The 25,675-nt window shown below is 40.7% G+C and overlaps 1 protein-coding gene and 1 long non-coding RNA gene across 17 annotated transcripts in view; one reads left to right on the forward strand and one right to left on the reverse strand.

Moving 5' to 3' along the window:
• The first annotated feature begins 800 nt into the window (after positions 1–800).
• On the forward strand, positions 801–18,339 carry LOC125633413 (uncharacterized). Its single transcript, XR_007355593.2, has 3 exons — positions 801–1,242; positions 14,708–14,815; positions 17,698–18,339. It is a non-coding gene; the product is annotated as an uncharacterized LOC125633413 (long non-coding RNA).
• The window catches only part of EHBP1 (EH domain binding protein 1), a 321,978-nt gene continuing 300,093 nt past the window's right edge, over positions 3,791–25,675 (reverse strand). For all 16 annotated transcript variants that reach the window (XM_048842663.2, XM_048842662.2, XM_048842660.2 and 13 more), the window contains 4 exons: positions 13,304–13,403; positions 12,010–12,083; positions 5,219–5,333; positions 3,791–4,860 (listed from right to left, as the gene is read on the reverse strand). In XM_048842663.2, the coding sequence (XP_048698620.2) occupies positions 4,770–4,860; positions 5,219–5,333; positions 12,010–12,083; positions 13,304–13,403 (380 nt within the window). In that variant the 3' untranslated portion in view covers positions 3,791–4,769. The remainder of the gene's footprint in view (positions 4,861–5,218; positions 5,334–12,009; positions 12,084–13,303; positions 13,404–25,675) is intronic.

Here is a 25,675-nt window from a genome sequence, read left to right on the forward strand (position 1 = left end):
TGGCGTCCCAGTAAAATACGGTAACAGAATATCATGGATGCACACTGTTTCCTTAACTGCTTCTCAAAGGGTCCAGGAGATCTGCTTAGGACCTTTAATAAGGCTTCGGTGCGGGTCTTTTGTTGATCTCTCAAAATCAACTCCTTCTCATTGAAGTTGGAGCTGAAAGCGAGCTAATGTTCAAAGGAAGTGACCGCCAGCCCAACGAAATTACATTTTTTCGGGCGATGAGGGGACATCTAATCAAAGGGGGGCGGGGGGGCGGACGAAAGAAAAGGAGGTTTACAAGATCTTTCTATAGTCCGCAAAAGTCAGCGACACGGCCACTTCTCCGCGGAACAAAGGCGCCGCAGCCCATTCACAAAAAAAAAAAAAAAAAAAGAGAAAAGGCCTGGCTGGGGACACCCCTCCCCCGGGGGCCTACCTTTGCCATTGTCCGCCCAGGGGGCCAGCTGCTCCCAGGCACCTGAGCCTTTGTCCCAGCGCGGCAGACAATGAGTTTGGGGCCAGTTTTTGAGCCAGGAAGGGCTGATCTCCAAAGCGCTTGTCCTGGCAAAGGGAGCCTCGCCAGATCCAACCGAGCCACTTGCCAGAAACACAATATTATTAGCTATATCCCCCCCCCCCCCCATTAATCGGCTCCTGGTTATTCGTCCAGAGGGTTTCGCCATGCACAGGGGCAGATGGAGGCGAAGCATTTGGGTGCTCGGCTCCGTAGGAGTGTCCGCCCGGCCCTCCCCGCGCCCCTGCTCAGCGCCACAGGATGGGACCCGGGCTCGGGAAGGGCGAAGGTATCAAGTAGCACTGGCCCCTTTTTGTGAGCGCGAGTGTAATCAGAGTGGTTGTCTAATCCCAAATTGCAGGCGCATTTTCTGAACGCTCAGCCCATAAAAGCCCTGGATTAAGGGGAGGCAGGGGGCACAAGGCAGAGAGCGAGCGAGCGAGAGAAAAGTTTGGCGCAGCGTGCAGCGCGGAGGACCCGGGGCTGCCGCCTGGCGCGCACACTGCGCTGGCGGAGAAGGAGCAGCGGCGGCGGAGGCGGAGGGGGGGAGCCAGGTTGCCCTGTCCCGCGAGGAGCCACCTCCAGGGACCGCGCTGGACGGGGCCGGCCGTGCCCCCAAAGGGCCCCGCTCGGGACGGGGCGCCGGCGGAAGGCTCCTGGATTCTGCCCCAGACCCCAGGGCCCCCAGCTCGGACTCCCTCTGCTTGTACCCAGGGGGAAGCGCTAGCTTGTGCGCACAGGTAAGGTGCAGCCCGGCTCTGCCTTCCCTTCCCGCAACCGCCCTCGGGGCAAGGTGCAGGGCTGGCTGGGGCACGGGGAGGGGAGGGGATTTTTTGGGATGGGGGGCTTCCGTTCCCCGGTGCTGGAGCAGGTCACGGAGCGGGCGGGTTCCCCATTCACACGGCTGCAGCCGGGTCTCTCTGACGCTCTGCACAGGACAGGCTGGAGGGGGTCTGCGGGCTGAGACACTGGCTGGGGCAGGTTCCTTTCCAAAGCAGGTTCCTTGAGCGCTTCCGACAGACAGTGCCGATCTGCTGCCAGAAACACGAAGTACCTCTCGAGCTACAGCTGTTAGGGCAATCTGGGGGCATTCATTGCATTTAGCGTCACCATTTTTACCCCCCCCCCCCAAGCCCATAGCATGTAGCCTGGCTGGTGGGAACTGCATTTGGCTTTTCAGGAGGGGCTTCCCGATGGGCTGCTTTGCAGCTCAGGCCCCACAGAGAGGAAGTTAAAGAACCAAGCTATAAATACTTCGGGAGAGAAGCCCAGCATTTACTTTCACTCCCAGCGACTAACATACACAGCCAGGCTTCTAGTTTAACACTGCTGGCCCAGACACCGAAAACAAGCTCGACTGACAATATTTCCCTCCTCCTCTTTCTGAGGAGCGCGTTTCCCCCCTTCCAAACCAGCAATCGTCCTTAGTGGCCAACGCCGCATCTAGCAGCCTGCATTGTATTGTGTTGGTTCTCTACTCGGTGTCCAAGCATCACCCCCTGAGCCCAGGCTGCCTGCAGACCGCTGGGAAGTCCCAGCGCCCCCTCTTCTCCACAACTCAAACCCAAACCGGGGGAGGGCTGAATAATCCATCCCTGGAGCTGCCTGGCTAGAAGTAGCCAGAGCCGCGCATTGCAGAGAACCTGCTCAGGGAAGCCAAACTGAGAAGCGATCAGCAAATTAATGGGAAAGTTTTAAAAGGCCAAAGAGGACGTCAGCTGTCAAAACTTATTTTTCCTTCTTTAATCACAGCAGCGAGGACTCCGCCAGGGCTGGTGTCATTAGAACGGGCTCCTGCTCCCAGCCCCACAGCCAAAGGGGCTGCGAGGGTAAACAGATGTTCGCTGCAAATTAACAAATTCTCATCTGACTCTTAGGACCCAATAAACCGCATTAACCTACATTAAAACAAAAAGGGCCCACTCGTCTCTGCCCAAACGAAGAGCGGCTTGGAAAGGCGGACGGCAGCAGGAGGAAAACAAAACCAAATAAATAATAATAATAATAATAAAAAACCTCGGGAGGTGGTGGGGGGATGTAGTCAAAGGGCGAGGGGGAGAGAGAGAAAGAGACAGATCCTGGCCCGAATTTCAACCCCTAATCGAAGGAGATAAGAGGTTTAATTCACTGAGCACATGAACCAGCTCGGAAAGCGATTCCCATTCCGGGCAGAGCCAAGCCCAGAGCCCTAGTATTTACCCTGGCGCTCGTTATCACTTTAACCGGATTATTCACGATGTGGATTTGGTAACATATCGTGGATTCTCCCTGCACTGGTCCGGGAAACGCACCAGCGCCGGCAGCCGCAGGAGCAGCTCCTGAGTTGGGAAGCTCAGTCCTGGCCCCACTTGGCTGGATTTGGCAGCGATTGGACGGGGCAATTTTCAAACGGGGTCTCTGGCGACTCTTAACGAACAGGACTATTGCAGGGCCAGCTCCCAACAAGTGCAAGCGGAGCCACTGGGTCCCTTCCTAGAAACTTCACAGGAACTTTTCCCCAGGCCTTGGCAGGCGCCGATTGGAGCTGCTGCATTCTTGTGTGCGCGACGGGGCTGTTCCTTCCCAACTGAAGCATGATTTATATTTTCTTGTAAAACCTCTCTGACACTCTGAAGCATCAGCCTGCTGCATTATTATTTTCAGGTCTTCCGACTTGTCGAACAGACTTCCTTTTGTTAGGGGTCCCCTTGCAGAAGAGGGTTTGTTTGCGGCTGGAATGAGCTGAGCAGGCGAATACAGGAATACGCCACGTAAAAAGTTGAACTTTTGGTCTGGCTTGGTTCTACCTCTCTCTCTATATATATATTTTAAAACTGCAGCGCTCTGAGTTAACAAAGGGCTTTGATCTGGCCCACTGAGCTGTGAAAGGCACGACACTGCAAGGGAATCGTTAGGTGAAGAAAATGATGCAATGTTCCGAGTTATGAAAATCTTTGACAAAGTAGCAGTGACCAGAGGTCCGATTTGCAAAATCTCCATACGAACAGGAACAGCCTCCGAAAGAGAAATTGGAACCTTCCTGGACAAACATTGCTTAGAGAATGGGAAAAGTTTTAAAAATAAATATCACTTCCATTGCTTTTTAATTTCCCCCCAAAACTCTTATTTTTGTGTCTGAAGGTGAATCTTTGGTAGCTAGACCGTTCAGTTTCAGGGTAGGGAGCTGTTGCATTTGCAGATATTTTACAAATTCATTTTAAAACTTAACTAACCTTTCCCCAGCTCCCTCCCCCTCCAAACAATCAGAGGTAATAAACTTTTCACACTGGGAAGAGAGGACAGCAGCAGTTAACGGTAAGAAAGATTCAGCTTTTATTGAAAATTTATATATGACTCAGTCTTGTAATAAATAAACAGTTTTCACAAAAATGAGAGCGCTGTAAGCCAAGGGAACATGAACTGGGAGGGGTTTGCACACAATGGCAAAATCAGACTTTAATAGGTACAGAATAAATATGAACAGGTTCTGGAGCCAATGCAGAGATCCCACAAATTGGAGAAGGGAACAAAACTAGATGTAATAAATAATTATAAAAAATGGCATAGCCTTTAATGACAAAATGTTTCTGTAAACTGATGCACTTCAATTAGCCCCATCTCACATCACATCTTCAGATCACAAGGCTCTTTTCAAACCATATGTTAAAGAACTAGTCTCTGAGCAAATCAGACAGTCTTAAATGTATATTATACATACAATAAAATGTAAAACGCTGCTGAAATAAACACTGGTAAATATAGCACATTTTAATAACTGGATTGAGTCAGATCTAACTATAAAATTTAGACAGCTTATTAAGTATTACATATGGCAGGACTAGATGAAATCATTCAGCATGATTTTAGTTTTCTATTTTCCCCTCTATAATCCTATTACAACAAAAACATATTTATTTCAAAATTCATTCCTCCTCCAGCTAAAGAAATCCAGACAGACATATTTTTTTCTCTTAAACATTTCTGATATCACCACCACCACCACAACGTTTCTGTGCAAATGTATTTAACGGAATTTCAACATGATGACTAAGCTCACAAATAAATCATAGTACAAAGCTAGTTTGGAATAATATTGCTTGAGTGGAAAAAAATAACAAATCCAGAAAACAACGCAGTATAGAGCTGGCCTAAAGAAAGGGCAAAAGTTTTATTTTTTTTGAAATATTGACGTGTAATATGGTTTTTTTCAGTCTTGGGGTCAGTATTTTAAAAATGTAAGAAAGGTCTGGACTACAAAATGCAGCTGCATCTGTTCCAGGAAGGCCAGTCACTGAAGGACACATTTCTCTTCTTTCTTGGCCATCTTGCCTTTGTTTTGTTCAAGAGTTCTTTCCAAATGTTCATCTTCTTCTTCAGCCCTGAAAAACAACCCCAAGATACAATTATTGTCCATTTTCTATCTAAGGTCACACAGTTCTTCTTTACAGGCTAATTTGCCAAAGGGATTTGGATATTGAGCACCACTCTAGAGTTAGATGTGATAGCACCATTAGTGTGAGGATCGGGCTCTAGTGATGGTCTGATTTTCTTTAAAATGGATCATCACTACCAATCCCCGAGTTCATTTTTCACTCTTGATCACCAGAGAACATGCTGCCTTTGTTACTGAACTTTCCTCAAACTTTTACTGTCCGGACGATAGAGACAAAGCAGATCCATTCACAGAAAAGTCAAAATGTCTCTAGAGGGTTTAAAAAAAGAACACATCATACTTACTGTTTTTCTTGGGCATCCAAATCTCTGACCAGGGCATCACGTTTATTAACGAGAATAACAAGTTCATCCAGCAAAAGCTGCTCTCGCCTTTTCTGGGCCTCAGTCTTTTGCCAATCTGAAAACAATATACAAATACATTCAATAACAATAACAACCTCCCACCCCCAAATGTGTGGTTTAAAATCTTTTTGGCCTTAACTTCTGCATGATTTAAATAAATGGGTGTCAGATCTTTGGTTTTAGCAATAAAAAAAAAAAAAGATTATTAATTTCCTTGACCCGAAAGTGGTGTGGAACTTTTAAGCAGGGATCACATTTCACATTTGCGTGAATTTGTGTAAATCAAAAACATCACGTTATTGAAGATCTGTATTTGACTTCATGCATTATTTGGTAATTCACTGCCATAAATGTAAACATTGCTACTTAAACAACTAATGTCTGTACTAGATTTGGTGATATTATTCCAAGATGCCTAATTTCTAAATCTCTCACAGAACTTTTAACCAAGGCCTGGACAGACTGGAATCAGTTTATAAATAGCAATTTTTAAAAAACAGAAACAAATGGAATCATCTTCTTCATTTTCTTTTTTTCCCATTTATTGTTTGGTTTTATCTTATTCTAGAGATCTTTCGCTCTGGCCTTGTTTTCTGTGAATATACTGGGTGGGGGGAGGGGCACATTTGTTTCTGAAACTGGCAAAATTCACAGAACAAAAAAAATATTATAAGAACTTTTCCTAATCTAGAATCTAACTCCATCTCTGCCCACATAGCTTATTCTTTGCTAATTTCTTGCTTGGTATATCTTAGCAGTTGGAAATATCTCACACTGGGCACCATATGCTTCACAATAACTTTAAAAGTAGGTGTCAGTTAATTAGCATTTTTCTCTGAAGTAAAAATACATTTGGTAGACAATATTACATAGCACCCCTTTCCACAGCAATGTAACCAGTCTGATTGTTTGCATGATGGCTAAATCCAAGGCTCTTTGCTAAATGACAATTACAGATCTGATTCTGAAATTATTTAGTTGCACAAGATTGGATAATGTCTAATCACTCTCCCATTGCACTAATCTTGTGCATGCTTACATCCAGAGGACTCCAAAGGAACATTTTTGAACCCATATGCTTCCCTTGCATGGTCTCTGTCCCTCTTTTAACAGAACCGTATCTGCATTTCATAAAAAGAAGGCAAATTTAAGATTGGAGCATGCCTGAAGTCCAAGCCAACTGCTCTCTAGCCAGACTGTAAGGGCTTGTAGCTGTCAATCAAGCCACCAGTCTACCCCGCCTCCCTCATTAGGAAAGTAAACAATGAAAAGAAGGAGAAGTAGATGATGAGGGAGATAGCAGAACAATTGAAGAGCAGGAGGGAAACAGGACACCAGCTTAAAAATGTCCATAACCTCCGACTCAAGCAGTGTCCTCCCCTCTGTGCACTTTCCAAAAAATAGAGGAAAGAGAGTGTGCAATCCTTTTGGATTTCTCTCTTCTCTCTCTATTGCCCTGGGCAATCATGTTAAAACTCACATGGCTGGTGCTTATTCAGATAAACCTAACAATGCACACCAATGGTTACCATGTGAATCTTCACAAACCACACAAGAATGTGCTGGTTCAAATCCCCCTGACCTCCCTCCAAAGCAAAATTTATTCAAGACAGCAAACTGCTCAGAAGCTTTATGAAAGCAAGTGGTGCTAGAGGGAATTCAGTCTTGTATTTACAAATTAAAAATTAGATGCATCATCATGCAATAAAGGTTAGAACAGCAGCAAAAAGCCAGGAATGTGTAACCACTTTTATCGTTCTCTTGCCTTCTGTCTGTGGACATGTATCCATAAACCAACATAGGTGTACATGCATATACGGACATGCACACACAGAAAATACAAACAGACATGTGTATATATACATTTGACATAAGCAAATGTACATAATAGCGTTTCATAAATGAGCAAGAACTTGATATAGTGACACTTTGTCCCCTTCCAACACATTTACATGGCAGGAGACCTGCAGATGGTTCTCATTGCTATTTTTAAATGGGCTGTTTCTGATCCCTCATACTTATGGAAGCTAATTTTCCAGGTGGTAACCAAATCAATTTGTCTTGTAATTTATCGTCCTCACCTTCAGCCCAGCCCAAACATGGTGCCCTCCAAAGCTGTCTTTTAGTTGCTAATATAGAACATACTCTCTTGATTTCCACTGATATTTGCCCTTTCCTAGTCTGGCATGTTACAGGACGTGCTGCTTCAGTTCAACTTGTTAAAAAATCCTGCCTGCTATGGCTCGAACTCAGAACAGGCTCTTCGTGAAATCACATGGTATTACATGTAAAAATTAAGTGCCAGCTTAAGTGATTTCAACTCACTGAAACAAACCAGACTCACAAGTGTATGTCATACGTCAGTGATCTGACTAGAAACAAGGAAAAAAAGACGTAGTTCAAAATTCCCTGCCTGTTCACATGCCCTCCAAACCGTGTACAACTTCGAGCCACACTACACCCGTGCTTCTCACTACAATCTTGCTGATCTCAAGGTTTCTCCAATATTTTGACACCTGAAGAGCCTGATAAATTAAGGAAGGATCTGAAAAGCACCATTTCTACATGGGTTTGAGCTATCTAATACTTTGCAGTTTTGTCTTGGTTGGCAGTTTCAGCTTTTTAAAACACTCTCATTTTTCTGAATGTTAGAAGCAATTTTCTGTAACATCTTATGTGTGCAGACAGGAGCCAAAATATTTTAGAATTATATTAGAACTGGAGGTTTGGTATGAACTACTTTTTCCTCTGTAACATTCCTACCTATAGATATTGATATAGTAGACACAGCTCACAGCAATGTATGGTAAATAACGTCTTACGGGACACTCAGACCTAGAATGAAACCGATTTTTGTTTTTGCTGTTGTTACAGTAGATAGTAGTGTTGTTTGTGAGGATGCCATGCAAAGATTCATTAGCACAAGTACACAATTGCTTTGTTGAGTTAGCTTAATTAACTTGTATACATTTCTTCGGAAAGGAGAAAAACTTAATTTCCCTCTTAGAAGTGCAGACAAATAAATATCAGTTTGTTAGGCAGGGAGGAGTTTTTGGACAATATTTGGTCAATATTTATTTTATATAATATTAAACTAGGAGCTTGTTTTACACAGTAAAATATCCGACTGAACATACCTCCCCCAGCAAAACAGCTTTCAGAGAGAACATAAATGTCAATATATTTAAAAAGCAACAGCATGCAAGTTTGGCTTCTACCTGTTGTAAATTTTAAGACAGGATTATCTAGCACACGTGTTATATATAGTTACCAGCACTGACTACAGCTTTGGGAAACTACAATATAGACTGTGATTAATGTGAAGATTCCAGAATAATACTGTTATAAAAGCTACACTCTGGATAAAAATAGGAGAAAGCTCTGATGCTGTATATGAACTAAAAGGGCTGAAAGCCAAAGACCCCATGCAGTCTCTTGCATTGTGCAGTTTCAAATTACATAGTTTGTTAAATTCAGAATGAAATCCAAATGTTTTCAATTATTCATCTGCGTGGAGTTTACATTGTCTTCATTTTAGTTGCTTAAACTGATAATTACTTTGAGACAACAGGCAGACTATTCCAATAGAAACACTGTAATAGAAACGGTCTAAAGTTCTTCTAGTAAAACCTTCAACCTTGCCACTATAATAAATAAGCCTAGCACTTGGATGAAAATTAACACTAGTTTTGTAAAGAGCACATTGGGGGATTGCAGTCAAGTCTTATCTTTAGTTCCAGTCAACTAGCAATCCTGAAAGAGTTTGCATCATCATCAGAGCAGGCCATTTGATAGGATTCTACTGCTGAACCTAATCAATCTATGGAATACTGTGGCTGTGCTGTGTAACAAAGCTAAAATAGATTTACAAATGGGGTTTTAGGGGATAAGCTCCTCCACAGGATTACATATTGATTTTAAATATAAAAAGCTTATCATATAAACCATAACTACAAAAATAGTGAACCTATGCATAAATCCTTTTAGAAGAGCACCCACTTCAAACTATAAGCCAAGAATAAATCAAGATGTACAAAATCCTAAAGAAGATCCATTTCTTGGGCAGAAAATGAACACACTACCCCAAAGTGTGCAAAAATGAACTTATCTTTTCTAAGGAGGCATTAAATCTGGGGGAAAAAGGGGAAGGTAACTGAAGTGTGTTTAAGTCTAAGGTATCCTGCTACTCAGCTTTGGATGCAGAAAAATCCAAGCTCTGAAATGCGTACCTTGTTTACATGAGACAAACACATGCCGTGTGTTCTCATTTGCCCATGCTAAAACAAACCAAGTAGGGGATATTTCCTTCAGCGTATTATGATTCTTTAGAACTATTTCAGGCCCTTCTCCGGATGAGCATTTTCAGCAGCAAATTCACTTGTAACGATATGAATAGCTTGTTGCTATAAGCAGCCAGTACTTTACTCTCCTTTTCTTATCTCTGCTGCTAAATGGGAAAAAAAAGTATTCCTCTTTTTACCACTGTTGGCCATTCATGTGTTCTGTGTGAAGTGCTTTTAACACTCCAAAAGGCTATTCAACTGCATATGCATCCATTTTAACAGTTGGCTAAGAGGACACTGTCTCCACATCACTGAACACTATAACGGTCAGCACCTCTAAACTACAGTACTGCCCACACACTGCTCAGACTAGCAGGGCAGGCCGATGGCCAATAAACTGCCTTTATCTACAATCAGCAGGCTGCTACCTTTTGCAAGTCTCTTTTTCCCCTGTCATCAACTAGCTAAGTAAATTGTTTGATAGATTTTTAAACAGCAGAGTCACGGGTGGAAGAGTTAGAGCAATTCACCAAAACAGTAATTATCACCTCTCAAAGACTTGTTTTTTAAAGTACCAGTATGAATCAGAACATTGCTACTAACAATCACTTTAAATAAACAAACATACCAACAGAAACCACCCTGCTATTTTTTAGTGTCCATATGTTTTGGAGTGGGAATATCTGTACACGTGTTAGATTTGTCCTTTCACATCTTTTATATGGCACCAACTGTTCATTAGCCTCTCTGATACATACTGCCTTGAACTCCTCATTTAGCCTATTTAACTTTCTAATTTCTTCTACAGTCAACCTTACTACACAGATCCGTTTTGTGTTATTTTAAAAATCTCTTAATTAATATTTGAAATCAAGCATAAATCAGACACGAAAAGCTTGAAAGCACCTACATATACACCCAGAGTCCATTTTTCAAAACTATATTTCAGCATCTTGTAACATACTTATAGCCTCAATCATCGTATCTGGATAACTCCTTCTTTAAAAAGTTCCTAAGAGAACAATAATCTTAATACAATTCAAAATTTTAAAACATAATAAGAGTAGTGTAAACAAACATATTGTTTTTCTTGAAAAATCCTGTATATTTCATCATTATTAACTTAACAAGTAGATCTGATCTTTCTGATGTTTTGCTATTTTTAATTTTATTTTATTAAGGTATATGTGTGATTTGTCATATTCTGTAAGGCATTCAAAGATCTTAGGTCTGAAGTGCCCACAATAAAAATAATTAAGGGACATTACTGTATAATTTATGCCCAATACTTATTTTTTTGTTAAAAAGGATTTTAATCTGTTTTAAACATTTAATTTCTAATTAACTGTTACCTCCGTATACATTTTTGAACTCAGGTTTTATTCAAGAGTATGGTGCACTGAGCCTTACCCAAGAATATAGTAACAGACAGATAGATATGAAAAAGCTACCTGACAACCCATGTCTTTCTCCTACAAACTTATGCTTCCAGTGAAGTCTCCAAACTAATTAGAATTGATTTATTATGGATCAGGTACCTTATCAGGTGAAGAAAGAAATTACCATGGACAGTCAAAGGGCTAAGAGGTCAATATAGAATAGCAAAATCAATTTGCATTGATTAGACAAAAGGTCCATTTTACAGAGCCCAAAGGATTAACTTTTAAGCAAACATCTTTGAACTACAAGCCAGCATTTGTGACTGAGAGGTATACGTAGAGCAGCATTATAAAACACTTAAGATATTTAAATAACAATATAATGTAAGCAATAGTTTAAGCTATCTGGATATTTATATTTATTATGAATCCTCCTTAGGATTACTGTACAAATTCATTTAAAATCGTTATGGAAAGTATGAAATTGTTTCACTTATCCCCATGTCAATCTTTCCATGAGTTTTCATTCAGGTAAGGTGACTAGACTCTAGAGAGCTACAGAGAATGAAGAAAATATGTGCAATGGATTGCACTAACCCTAATGTTGTGTGTGAGGAAATATTTACTTGACACGTGTATAATATGTTATCATGAAGACTGAAGAGATTTGTTTCCACAGTGGAAATATTGCTATAAAAATATTTAAAATGTAGAAATAAGGAATCTCATGTATGTGAGTCATCCCTTTATGATAAGCAACATCACTGCATCAAAACTAAAATTACTTTGGTGTAACAAAAACAATAAATAAAATGTAAAAATACATTGTGCTTCCCCCCCCGCCAATGTTTTTTCAAATATATTTTAGTTTCTGATCATGTTTCTGATCTTGCTTTCTGAATCCAATGCTTGAAACAATTTCTTTGCATATAATTTATGGATATGAGTAAAGACCTACAGTATCTATTGCACACTATAATTTTGAATTATGGGATAGCTGACTCCATTCTCAGGTGGGCCTTCTTATTGGTCTTCCTGTTAAGTAATTTCATTTGTTAATATTGCTTACCTTCGATAGCAAGCATTGCTCTTAACTCTCGGTTCAGCAGTTCGTACCGCCTTTCTAGGTCATGTTCTTTTTCCCTAGGCAAGTTGCAAAAGTTCATCAATATGTTAATTACTAAATCATTAAACACTTAAAAGAACCTTTAACTTACATTGATTTTAGGACTCATAACTGACTTTTCTCTTCAACTTTAAGCTACTCCAAACAAATGATACACAAACTTAAAACCGTCCTCAGGTAGAATATTCAGTAATGATGCTTTTTTCCTTTTCTGTAACGTCTGTTTTTCTGGATTTAGTTTAACTTCCTTGTACTATTGTACATAATTAGTAAATATTCATCCTTGGAGCAGCTGTTGTGCTATGTCCTAAGTATAACATATTCTCTCCTATCTAAAGAACAAATTCCAGATTCAAACAATTCACCAAGATAGTATGAACACTTAAAGTATTATCCCATGTAAATTCTGACCTAACGAATACAGAAAATTAGACCCAGGATTAGAGAGCTTAATATTTTAAGGTGGAATCTTCTATCAAGTTCAGACATGGAAAGAAATTCGTAAACGTACAACTCATTTCACTATGTTATAAAGGAAGCATGCATATATCTACAGTAGGTGGCATACTAAAAGAAAATCATCAGTAAACTGAGAAAAACTAAACAAGAAATGACGACCTCAACAGGCCAAATGCCAGTCTAATAATGAATGGTATTTATGCTTTCTCTCATCCTCTATGCTCCTAATAACTGTGCCAGTTTTGCCCATTTCTGAAGAAGGTTTACATGTCTTTATTACACAAAACTTGCTCTGCATTGTCTGTCGTAACATTGCTTCACGTGAGGTTCACTAATATGCTTTTTCCCACACTCCAACATTGCTAAACTAGTGAATGATCTAATATTACTGACTAGGGCAAATATCAACTTTAAATTAAAGTTTTCCCTGAAAATAAAATTTGTATGTTATATTTCAAGTACAATTCAAGTATATTTTCAAATTTCTAGAAAGTAATTTTATTCTACTGTTTTTGCCTTTGAACATATAAATGCACTTGCTATTTCATATTTTTTCACAGCTCTCACTAATATTGCATCATTGCATGCTTTGCATTTTCATGTCTGAAATATGAGAAAAACAAATTACTTGATATGTACACAAATCACACATACTTTGCATCTTTGAGGAACATTCTGAAGTCTAATGGAAATAAAGCAAAAAAGTTTAGCATCTATATTCTAAGTGAACATACTGATAAATCAACCTCTTGGAACAAGCTCAGCCATCCATACTTACAGAAGAGAAAGCTGATTCATTCTTCTTATCAAGGCATTTTTCTTATTAACCAACATGAACCATTCCTGCATCATAGCTTCTTCTTCTTCTGTGTTCCGTCCTATAAAATAAGCACATTTGTTATTTATGAGACTTTTCACAAGCTGGACAACAAACTTTAGTATCAGTTTTTGGAACATGAGATCTCTCATGTTAATGGGCATTAAAAGGTAATTTTTCAAATGTGAACAATAACAAAAGATTAGACTTCAAGACCGGCAGCCTAACACTGTTGAACTATCACAAGTCAATCTTTTAAAGCTGATATTCTTCAGCATATATATTTTAGTGCCTCTTAATGTACTCATAGATCATATTAACACTAAGTACATTTGGAAGAAAAAGAGTTCTACCTTTAAACCCTCCCCAGAGATAATACGATTATACAAGAGGTGGAAAAACAACAAAACATTACGATGGGTGAAATTAACTGCATCCACAAAAACCCAGAGTATTCAGGCTCCACGTGGATGGAATGCACAGAGTAGCTGGGGAGGTGAAATCCCGCCCACAACCCTTGGCCAGTGTGCTGGGCTGCTGGCCAGCCTCCCTACCCTTATGGCTGCTATTTCAGATAGCTGACATAGCTTCTCCGCACTGGGGCCCTGATTCAGTCCTCACTGAAGTCAAAGGGAGTCTCTCCATTGATTTTAACAGGAATTGGATTGGGACTCAGTTTCCGAGGGTACTGGAGTCATGACATCTGCACAAATATACGCAGCCTCCATTTGTGGCAACCAATCAGCCCCTGTCTTTCTCAACATTAAGTGGAAGGAGAGACAAGTCTTTATATACATGTTACCGGCATGCAAATCTAATGAATTTTAACCTTAAGAAATGCATAATTTGGGAAGAAGCTTTGCCCAGTGGCTACAGTAAAAGAATAAAGTCAGAAATTCGGGGGTCTTTTTCCCAGCTCTGCCACTCTGTGACCTTGGGCCTGTATCTCACAGTTTCCCATTTCTAGTATGAGGATAACACCTACCTCATATGCGTGTTGAGGATTAATTCATTATGTTTGTAAAGTGCTTTAAAATCTCTGAGGAAAGATACTATATATGAGGGGAAGGTATCATTATATTAATATCCAGTAACGGGGCACTAGTTGTGGTGAGGAAGCTTGCTTACATCAGAAGCTGGTAATGTACCAAAAAACGCAGTGAGCTTTTGTTCTAAGAGGAAACCCCCAATTTTTGGGTGTTAACATTTGCATCACGGCCTGTCTTACAAACATTCCCAAATCATACGCAAATGCTTGGAGCCAGATCTGTGCAAGGAACTGCCCTTTTCCCATGGCTATTCCCCTGCTGCACGGAAAGGAAGGCCAGCTGCCTCCATGACACTGTTTGCCTTTCCCCCATGCAGCCCAATGGATCTGGAATCCACACAGGAAGAAGAGTGGACTAATCAGGGACAAGGCTGATGGGGACACATATTGGCTCCCTATGGCTCCATGTTGTTTAAACAGAAAAGGTAATACAGACTGAGTTCTATTATCTTTTTCTCTGGGTACCTCCCTGTAACTTAAAAGTAGTTCCTTGTGAATGCTCCTGCACTGGAGCCAGGCTGGTCCGGTCCAGGGTTTGCTGGGGGCGGAAGGGCATGTCCCCTACCTCCCACAGATCCCTAGGGTGGGATGCCCCAGCAGTTTTTTCTTAGCAAAGAGGGGAAGTGTCAGTCTGTGGGAACAAAAGGGGAGTAACTTTGTCTTGTAGAGATTTCCTCCCTCAAAACCTCCTCTCCTGGGTTTTTCTGCAGGGCGGCATGAGGCCATCGCTGTACTGCATTTACAGTACTGTTTTATGGCTCAGAATTCCCTCCAGAGAGTTTTGAGACAATAAGGATGTTTTTCATAACAAATTAAAGATCAGAGGAATTGTCGCATTGGCCCAGCTAGTGGGGGTTCCTGCTGCAAGACTTAGACTGTACTCAATATATCCTTCCCCTGAACTGCACTGAGTCAGCTCACTTTCTTTTTATGGTGGGCAGGAGCATGGGGGATTACTTTCTTATCCCTACAAACAATCAATCTGTGCCCACCAGCATGAAATTTGATTCCCCCTTTAGCATGCAGGTAAAAAAATTCTAATAACTAGTTACACAGATGACAACATTTAATTGATTAATTAATTCATTGTTTGTAAAGGGCTCTGGGATCTTTGGATGAAAGATGCTATCACAAATATATTACACCACAATACCATTCTAATGGATGAGTCTGCAAACCATTTTCAACAAACAGAAAATGGGGACATAGAGACATTCAATGGAGCTTCACCAATTTAGACTAGCTACTAATGTAGATTTTCTCCTTCTAAAAGTAAAATGAAGTGAACAACAGCATATATTCAAATAAATCTAGGGAAAAGCTGTATTTGTCAATTTGGAGCCTAACGAAAACAGATTGCACATCTTCAATATTTTTATGCTTACATTTTATTGTATGAAGTAGTCACAGGTTTTTTTTAAAGTGAGTCAACAAAGTCTTTACTGTTTTACAGTATTTTTAATCTGTCTTTTAGGGCAGCTGTTTTTGTATTCCTTTTGGACCATGTGATGCCCTGACACTGGTCATGTGATATCGGCTGCGATAGGCACAAATCCCAGGGCAGCAACAAAAGAAGAAAGAGTAAAAAGAAAAAGCTGAGAAAAAGCTTGCAATTTGGAAAAAGGCCAATTGTAGCCCAGTGAAGGCCTTTTTGATCAGTGAAATGACACATGTGTGCAATATTAACAGCAATAGATTGGGGTATCTTATTTTTTTGACCAAGGGCTTTTAAATTCTTGTACATACAACTTAAATACGAGCAAGGTAAGATACATGACAACATAAATAATTTTAAAATTGCTACTCTCAAGCAACATAGTACTACTAGCTAGTTTACTCAATTTAACACTGTTTTCTTCTATAGAGAGTGCATACAAAACACTTTCAATGAAGAAAATTGAATGCTGAAATGCTGATGCAGCAGTGATATTTGAAAGTTAAATTTACACTTACTATTTCTAAATAAAAACAAAAACAAGGATTTTCCTCATCCACAACTAATTTCACACTTCCACTTAGTAAAACTGTTCAACTGCTATGTGTTTATTTTCCAAGTTCAAATGATTACTGAAATCATTCAAGTACAAATGTTTAAAAATTCAAAATGTGAAAATATCCGCTTTGCTCTCTGGAGAAACAATACAACACAGATTATTTAAATGAAGTGAAAAACATGTCCTAGAACAAATCGATACTGTGTGTGCAAACCCTTTATCTGAGCCAGTACAAGATGATGGAAATCTATAAATAGCCCACAGATCTTCAACTTAAAATTGTTTTTTTTCTATAATACATGCATTACACCATTGTTTTAATTTTTTTTAAGAAAAAAAATTCAAACCCTTTTAATGCTAGTAAGTTGGACCATTACATATTAATCCTGACTTTAATAACTGGTTAAAGACCCCTTCAGCTTTATAAGTAACAAAAAATATTAAAGCCTGTGATCACAGCGAGCTTTTCTCATTTCTCCTCTAACCATTTGTTATTTAATCCAATACTAGTAATCCAATTTGTCCATCAGACTTTTAAAGGGCAGAATGCAACTTCCCCAGCTTAGACACTTTTCAAAGTACAATATATTTTTCAAATGAATGCTGGATGTTTCATTTTTTCCCCAACTGTTCCTAGCTCTAATGTATGAGGAAAAAAAGAACAAGATGAACATTGTTCATACTGATTAAGTAAGAGCTCATTAAAGAGCTGTCAGTGCCGTACTTTGAATATGCATGAAGCATATAATCAGATCTAGTACCGTCACTAGAGGAGAATACGGTAAGTACAAAGGATTGATTTAATTACTTAGAGTGGGCTGTGGTGGTAAAGCAGTCTTGTTAGCGCAAAAAGAAAAGGAGGTTGTATTCTGGCACAGTTAAGAGAAAAAGGCAGTTTTAGCTTCTGCCACAATACCTAATCTCAGGATAAAGCACTTTAGGTTGTAGCTTAAAATGAAGACTGTCAGTATTCTAAAAAGCCCAGAATTCATCTTATTTTGTTTAACCTCACCTGGTTAACTATCTAGCAGAATGTATTCTTTGTAACACATAATTATGGCTATACCTTTTTATCCTATAGATACAATAATGACTCCTGGAAAAAAGTCTTATTTTAAGACTCTTTAGTGCTGCAAGCATCACATACATTCAAAATGCAGAGTAAGTGATGGAAAGATGCAACAAGAAAAACTAACATAACAGCCTTGTAATACCCCATATTTTATTAGTGGACAATCTGTGATGAGAATTTTTGGTAATGTTTTTCTAGTTTCTTTATTTTTTAAATCAAATTCCTGTTTTATTTCCCCTAGGAATCAAGGAGAATTCTCTCACATCACCATATTCTTCTTTCATTGTTTGGCTTGAGTGGTGAAGGATGCATGTTCTATTCTTCTCTTCACTTGACATCTACCAGATCCCTCCTCAGTGATTAGGAATGATCATGATACCAAGATTGGAACAGTTAAGGCCCGAATTCCACCCTCAGAAACATACAGGCAATTCCCATTGACTTAAGTTTTGGTTCTGCAGTGCACTGTAATATCTCCTGAATGAGACTGAATAAAGGCTGTAGCAAAAAGTTCAATGATTTTGTCCAACAAGCCACGATTTGGATGACCCTCTCTTCCCTCCCCCCCCGCCCTCCGCAAAATGGCTTACATCTTTTGGTTAATCTCATGCACCAAATTATTATTTCAATTGCTGCTATTTAATAATGATTGAGGCCTTTTTCTTCTTTCATCTGTACCATTTCTGAACTACAAATCCATTAAAATTTTTGGAGGACAGTACAAATGAATAAGCAGTATACTTTTATGTTGTAGAACTTGAACATGGGTTTATAAAATATCATTTCCATTAAATACTACAGGGGTTACTAATGGGTAACTCATATGCTGATTCCTTGTTAAACATTTTAATAAATAGTAGTCTGATAAATGATTAGGCTGAATCAATTTGAAAGCACCAGTTTTTCCCTGCTAAACAAACAAACAAACAAAATCCCAAACCAAACACTTCAATATCATCCAGTGAATAGCACATATATGTACCATGTAGCTTATAACCATTTAAACCTTTTGGGCAGTAAGACATTTAGATAAACCAAACATGGATTAACGTAGTATGACTGCACACTGCTAAGAAAACAGAGAAGAAAGTGCTACAAAACATTATGAGCACTACTTAAATGGGAGAAAAAGTAGCAACATGTAGGGGCAAGACTAGTTTACTGTGTAAATGGACGGACACACTACATCCTTTACACATTAAGCCATCATAAATTCGTCAAGACAAGCCACTAGACTAAAATAAAATATATTTAGAAATCCTCAAATTTAAATATATTTAGCTGCTTTGCAAAAATGAATTACAACTCACAAAAGATAACTAATAAAAAGTTTCTACCATCGTCCAAAACCAGCACATTCAGTCTGGCGAGAAATAGCAGGGTTACGGAAATTATTAGGTATTCTGCCTTAAGCGCAATTGTTTTTACATTTTATTTGTACTGCATATTCTGTGTGTTACGTTGTAATAGTTAAACACAGAAAACGCCACGTCTACCCATTTACTTCAACAGAACACCATGAAAAAGAACTACTTAAGACACAGCCCATTCTTCAGCCATTTGCTGATGTTTACACACAGTTTTAAAAAGAATAGAAGAAGCTTTCTTCACTCAACACACTTGGGTGAAGAGGCCAGCAGGAGAATGCCAGCATATGTGAACGAGAGCAAGTCCAGTAATGAAAAAACTGGCCAACTTCCCTCCACTGCTATTTATGGAGACATAGTAGTTGTTATTTGAGAGTGTTTACATGACCACCAGATAGTCCTACAAAGGTTGGTCAATGCCTGAAGTTTCACATATTTTACCCTGAAATTCATTTGAAAATATGTCTTATTTGCCTGCTTAAACAGTTTCATTTATCCTGTCAAGATTAGGGGCACATAAAAACTCTCATATGAAGAGATTGGAAAGATTGGGATTGTTTACCTCACAGGGGAGATGAATAAAAGGAAATGTGATAAAAGTATACAAAATAATGAAAGGTGTAGAGAAGGTAGCAGAAAGGGCTAAATTAACAAATATTATTTGCAAGGAATAATAAGACCAGGTCTAACAGGAGTTTAGAATTGGCTACCTGTGTCCAAACAGACTTAGAATTGCGGTCAAAATTTTGAAAAGAGACTAGTGATTCTGGATGCTAAACTTGAGACACCTTAAAAGAGCCCAATTTTCAGAGATCTGGTGCTCAGCACTTTCTGAAAATCAGGCTCCTTCATGGGGTCTCAATTTGGATTATCAAAATCTGAGGCCCCCTCTCCCCCAATTACTAATTACTTTTGAAAATCTTGGCCAAATATGGCTTATTTACTAGGAAGTCTCTTTCTCATTATGATAAATGTTTTTGTGTGGATTACTATAAAAGAAAAAAATGTCAAGGGAACCTGAGAAACTAACTAGTACAAAGGTATTGTTGGACATGGCTAGGCGATAGGTAAAGGCATAGGTCAGTCTGTTAAATATCTACTGCTAGTGGATGCTGTAAGCACAGGAGAAAGGTAGAGCATTTCTGATGCCTTAGTAAAATAGGGAGTTATATTTCATTCAGGTAAGCAGACAAAGAAGTTATGCATATGACTCAATTGGAAACTAGACATGAAAGACACAATTGTCAGCTACCACTGGAGGACAACTTAGGGTGTCAGCTGGAAACACTACACCTCATAATTTTGCTTAAAATATTTTTATGACATTTTGAGTTTCAAAATGGAAAAACAAAACAAAAAAATTGTGCTTTTTCCATAAAACTTAATTATTGCAAAAAGCTCCCCAAGTCTGGAGTTAACGTGCTGGTCCATCATAGCTTCCACAACCAGTAGCTTAGAATCAAGATGCTCAGCTCTCTACGTAGAAACCCCTGCCTCCTTTCCCCAGATGAGAACTGCCTTACTTACTCCAAACTAACCTAATTCACTATGAAATGTTCAAAAATAGCCATCAACAGATAAACAGGATGGGTTGCAGTTTGGGGTCAAACCTTTTGAAGAGCAGTTTTCAAGTAAGGAAACAAAGTTCTCTTGCTTCTCATGGATTTCCTAGTTTGAACTAGTTGGGAAAGCACTGAAGGCAAGTTAGGCCAGGAGTGCTGGAACAATTTGCATAGTGAAGGTGCTGAGAGCCACTGAACCAAACTGCAATCCCTGTATATAATGGAAACCACTTCAAGCCAGGAGATCCTTCTGCACCCCTGGTTCCAGCACCTATGAGTTAGGCAGAGGCATTCTCTGACAAATGTACTCTGGACACACTGTTTGAATGCAGCTTCTAAAGAGACACTGATATACACACAATAATATCTAGTAAAGGTAGCCAAGGATCTCCAGACAGAGTTAATTTACTGTGTTCTGTCTGACTTTATTTCATCCCAGGAAAGCACAATAATGTTAGTGAAATGGGCCTCAACCCTCAGAGGACCAGCAATGTGTATTTCTTTATGGCAGGAACATATCTAACTAGTTTAACATCAATCAGGAAACCTTCTGTAATTTCTTAGTCGGCAAAAACAAAACATACGAAGAGCCTTATTGAAACTTTTGAGAACTGTGTTAATACAACTTCAAGGCACTGACCACATCTAATAAATGCCAGGATTTCTCTTTAGAGAGATGAGGTAGAGGAGGTAATATCTTTTATTGGACCAACTTCTACTGGTGAGAGAGAGACACTTTTGAGCTCATACAGAGCTCTTGTACAACACTAAATCCAAGCCTTCTCCTTGTCTGAAATGAAATTGGTACAAAAGGACAAAAGGCTAGTGACCTGTTATCTCTGCAACCTAGAGTTATTTTGGGTCTGAAACTGGGAACCATCCAGAGTGTAACTATCATTATGAAAGATAATAAAAGCGAAATTGCATGAAAGGGCATTGATTTTCTCCACTCTACATGCTGATGTAATGACCACCAGAAAATTATCTTAATAGAAAGCCAGTAGAAACAGAATGCATGGGCTTGAACAAGAGGCTACACATTTTATGAAGGATCATATTGAAGACTCAAGTGGCAATCACTGACCAAGAACCAGGAGGACAGACTGTTTATGATTCCTGAATGAAGATGGCAGGAGGTGAGATTCAATTGAAGACAGTTGGACAGAATCCTGTAGGGGGGTGACACTTTTTAACTTTAGGATACAAAGTAAAATATACTCCGGCAGGAATTCTATCAGTCAGTAGGTCTGGTATTGCTGGAAATAACAGACTCAAGAATTCACAGTACCATGACCAAGGTCCAAAATCCAGAAGGATCATGATTAGATATGCTCTGGCCATTTTCAGTTTCTGCAATCTCTTGGTATTTAAGAAGAAATAAGGACTGGTAGAAAAAGTATGTCAGATCACTGTCCAGACTGCAGGAAAAATTAATCCATAGTCCATCCCCTGGGATCGCTGAACCTGCTGCAAAAACATGGGAAGTTTCATATTTGTTGCTGTTCCCTAGCAATAGCAGATTGTCTGGTGAATTTGGAACTGCAGGGACCACTCACTTGGAAGAAAATGCTGGCAGTTGAACTACGTTGCTTGCGGATTGAGAAGTCACATTGGATGGCTTGCTCTGAGTGACAGTAAGTGCTGTTTTGCCTACTGCTGATTCGCAGACCAGAGTTCTTCTCCCTGCCCTACTTGGTTGTTTATCCAGTAATTTAAGGTTAAATGTGGTCTTGAAGTGATAGAACGGCTAGCCTTAGAGCCCTTATGGCAATGTCTACTGCTCTAGTATGAAGCACACTACCCTGATGTTTACCAGTTGTTGCTTTATTTCCCTCATGACAACTTTTTCTGAGGCTGAGAAGGAACAGGGGATGGTACAAACTCTGATGTTTTAGGTAGAGAAGATAGTCAAATACAAGGTTCAAGGGTGCATGCTCTGAGGATATGCCTTTCTGAGAGGACCAAAATGGAGAAGTGCTTCCATTTAGCTAGGTAAGGGCCCCTAGCTGAGGGTTTTCTACTACTGAGAAGTACTTTCTGGACATCCTCAGAACAGGATGTCTCCAAAGACATTAATCATGGAAGCATCCTCACTGTCAGGTGGAGGGCTTGCTGGTTGGGATGGAGCAGGTGGCCGTGGTCCTGAGAAATCACATCTGGATCCAGCGGGAGAGACAGTGGAGGTTTGATTGACAAGGTCAGTGGGGTCGAATACTAGTATTGTGAGGGCCACACTGGTGCTATCAGGATGAGATGAGCATTGTCTTGTTTGATTTTGAACAAGACTCTGGCAGCAAGGGAATCAGAGGGAAAGCATCCAGGATGGGGTTCTTTCAGGGTAGCAGAAAGCATCTGTCAATGAGCCTGGGCAGAGAGCTCCCTGGGAACAGAGCTGGTGGCATTTTCTGTCAGACTTTGTTGCAAACAGGTCCACCTGGGAAGTGAGTCCCCAGATCTGGAAGATAGATCTGGCAATGTTCAGGCATAAAGACCACTCATGGTGATTGGAGAAGGTCTTGCTCAGTCGATCTGCCAACATGTTCCACTTCTCTGGAAGGTAAGCAGCACTGCGATGAATTGAATTGGTTCTGCAAAAGTCCCAGAAGTGAATTGCCTCCTGGTCTAACTAGGTCAACTGGGCTCCTCCCTTTCTGTGTGTGTAAAATACAGTAGTAACGGAGTTATCTGTTCAAATTAACAAGTTATTTCCTACTAAAGCTGAACAGGCTAGTTTTACAGCTCTCAATTCCCTAACATTTATATGAGCCATTAGATCCTGAGACAACCAAAGAACTTGAGTCTGCAAGGACCCCATATGCCCCCCCTCCCCCCAACTCAGAGCTAATATGTCTGTGAACAGAGTGAGGGTTGATGTGGATGAGGATAAAGAGGTGAGTGGTGGGGATAAAGAAGACCCACACACACACTTTCAGAGGGTCCATCCACTAATCCAGAGATGTCAAAACTAGCATTGACACTTGAACAACCTTGTGCAAATGATGACAACTTGGGGCATACACTGATGCTAGCCATGCCTGAGATGCAGCCTGTAATGCTGAACCACATAGATACATGCTGCCATGTGACCCAGGAGGCTGCAACAGCTGTGTGCCATGGGGAGAGGATATGCTTTCTGTCACACCACTAAGCCTGGCAGTGTTTTGAACTTGGATTGTGATAGCAAGGCCTTGGCTTTTGTGGTGTCTAAAAATGCTCCAATAAACTATCCTCAGTGATTTGTCCCAATTTACTAGGAGCCCAGTGCATCGATTGTGGACAAGATGGTGGATGCACTGGCTAACATCTGAGCCTCGAACCAACGTTTGACCAACCAGTCGTCCAGGTACAGGAATACATGGACTCCTGATTTTCATAGATGTGCTGCAAATACCACCATGCACTTCAATAACAGCTGATGAGTCATCAAGAGACCAAATGGAAGCTCATAATGTGACCCATTTGCCAAAAAACTGAGAAACTTCCGATGGTTATGTCGTATTGCAACATGGACATAAGCGCCCTTTAAATCAAGGGCAGCATACCAGTCTTCTTGTTCCAGGAAGGGAATAATCAAGGCTAGGGTAACCACATGGAGCATGATTTTCTTCAGGAGTTTGCACAACTTCCTTAGATTTAAAATAGGCCTGTGACCTCCTTTTGCTTTGGGGATAAGGAAGTAGTGGAAATAGAAACCTTTCCCCTTGAAGCCCAATGAGACTTCCTGTGTGGCCCCTGCTTGAAGGAATGACTGTTGATGGATTATTTCATGGGAGCGGTCCCTGAAAGGGTCAGGAAGGACGGCATGTAGGAGGGGCAGAAATGAACTGGAGGGCATATTCCAGTTCCACTGTGCTTAAGACCCACCAATCCAATGTCACATGGGCCCAAGCACTTAGGAAGCAGGATAAGTGATTTGTAAACAAAAGGTGGGAAATAGATGAATTACAGTCCCTGGTACACTGCCCTCCACCAGTGTATCAAAACGCCTGTTTGGATGAGGCGGCTAGATGGGAAAAGCTCACTGGTGCTGAAGAGGAAGGCGGAGAATGTCATCTCCTATCACCTTTCTCCTCAGCAGATCTTCAGACTGGGGAGTAAAACCCTGGTGTCTGTATGGTAGCTGTGGATGGAAGTGTTTCCTTTTTGTTGTCAGAGTACAGATACCAAGAGATTTTAACGTCACCGTGGAATCTTTTAGATTATGGAGAATTATTGTCTATCTTATCCGAAAACAAAGACGGACCTTTGAAAGCGAGGTCCTGGACTGGTCTGCTAGACTTCTCAGGAGAGCCCACAAACATCTTCTCACAGAAATGGCAGATGCCATGGTTTGAGCCGTTGTGTTTACACCATCTAAACTGTCCTGGAGTTCAGATCAAGGCAACTAGCTTCCCCTCATCCACCATTATTGCCAATTCCTGCCTACAGTCTTCTGGTAACTCATCTTGAAATTTTAAAATATTCTCCCAGAGGGTGAAATCATAGTGGCTCAGGAGTGCTGTTGGTTTACAACCCTGAGCTGCAGATGCTCTGTGGAATAAAGTTTGCATCCAAACAAGTCCAGCCTCTTTGAATCTTTGCCTTTTGGCATGGATGGTTGGTGTCCTTGTCTCTCCCATCCATTACAAGCTGCCACCATCAAGGAAGAACCAGTTGGGACTGGTAGCCTGAGCCCAGGGAAGGCAGCACTGGGGATATCATTGGAGAATTCCCGTTCAACTGCATCAGCCTTGCAGAAGCTTGAGAGGTAATGGTACTGTGAGTTCCTGACAGCATGAGGTAGGTGCCACAAGCATCAGTACGGACTGTAAACCTTTCACGCCAGGAATACTGGTACCAAGAGGCTAAGCATGCCCCCTGTCTCCAGGATGGTTGGGAGTAAAAAAGACTGATGGCTCTGGTATAGAGATCTTTCAGGGGATGCCCTTGACGGACCTGGCACAGGCCCCAGGGGCAGGGATCCCTTCTTCTTAGCTGAAGAGTGCTTCCGAGAGACTTTCCCCCAAATGTATTGTAAAGTCTCTGCCTCTACTTGGCTCCAGCACTGACACAGGTCAGCGAGGGACTGAGCCTGAGGAGAGTCTAAGCCTTTTCTTCAGTGCTGGCGAAGGGGACTGAGGAGCTGCAGATATCTCTGGTACGTGAAGCCAATGAACTTGGGGTGCTCTCCATGTGAGATGAGTCTGATGGGGAGTGAAGTGCTGCTTCCATGAGCAAACATTTGAGCCTCATTGCTCTATCCTTCTTTGAGATAATCCCTTACAAATTTGTGACTGATGTGGGATTCTCC

Source organism: Caretta caretta, chromosome 3, assembly GCF_965140235.1.
Source record: "Caretta caretta isolate rCarCar2 chromosome 3, rCarCar1.hap1, whole genome shotgun sequence".
NCBI classification, from domain to species: Eukaryota; Metazoa; Chordata; order Testudines; family Cheloniidae; genus Caretta; species Caretta caretta.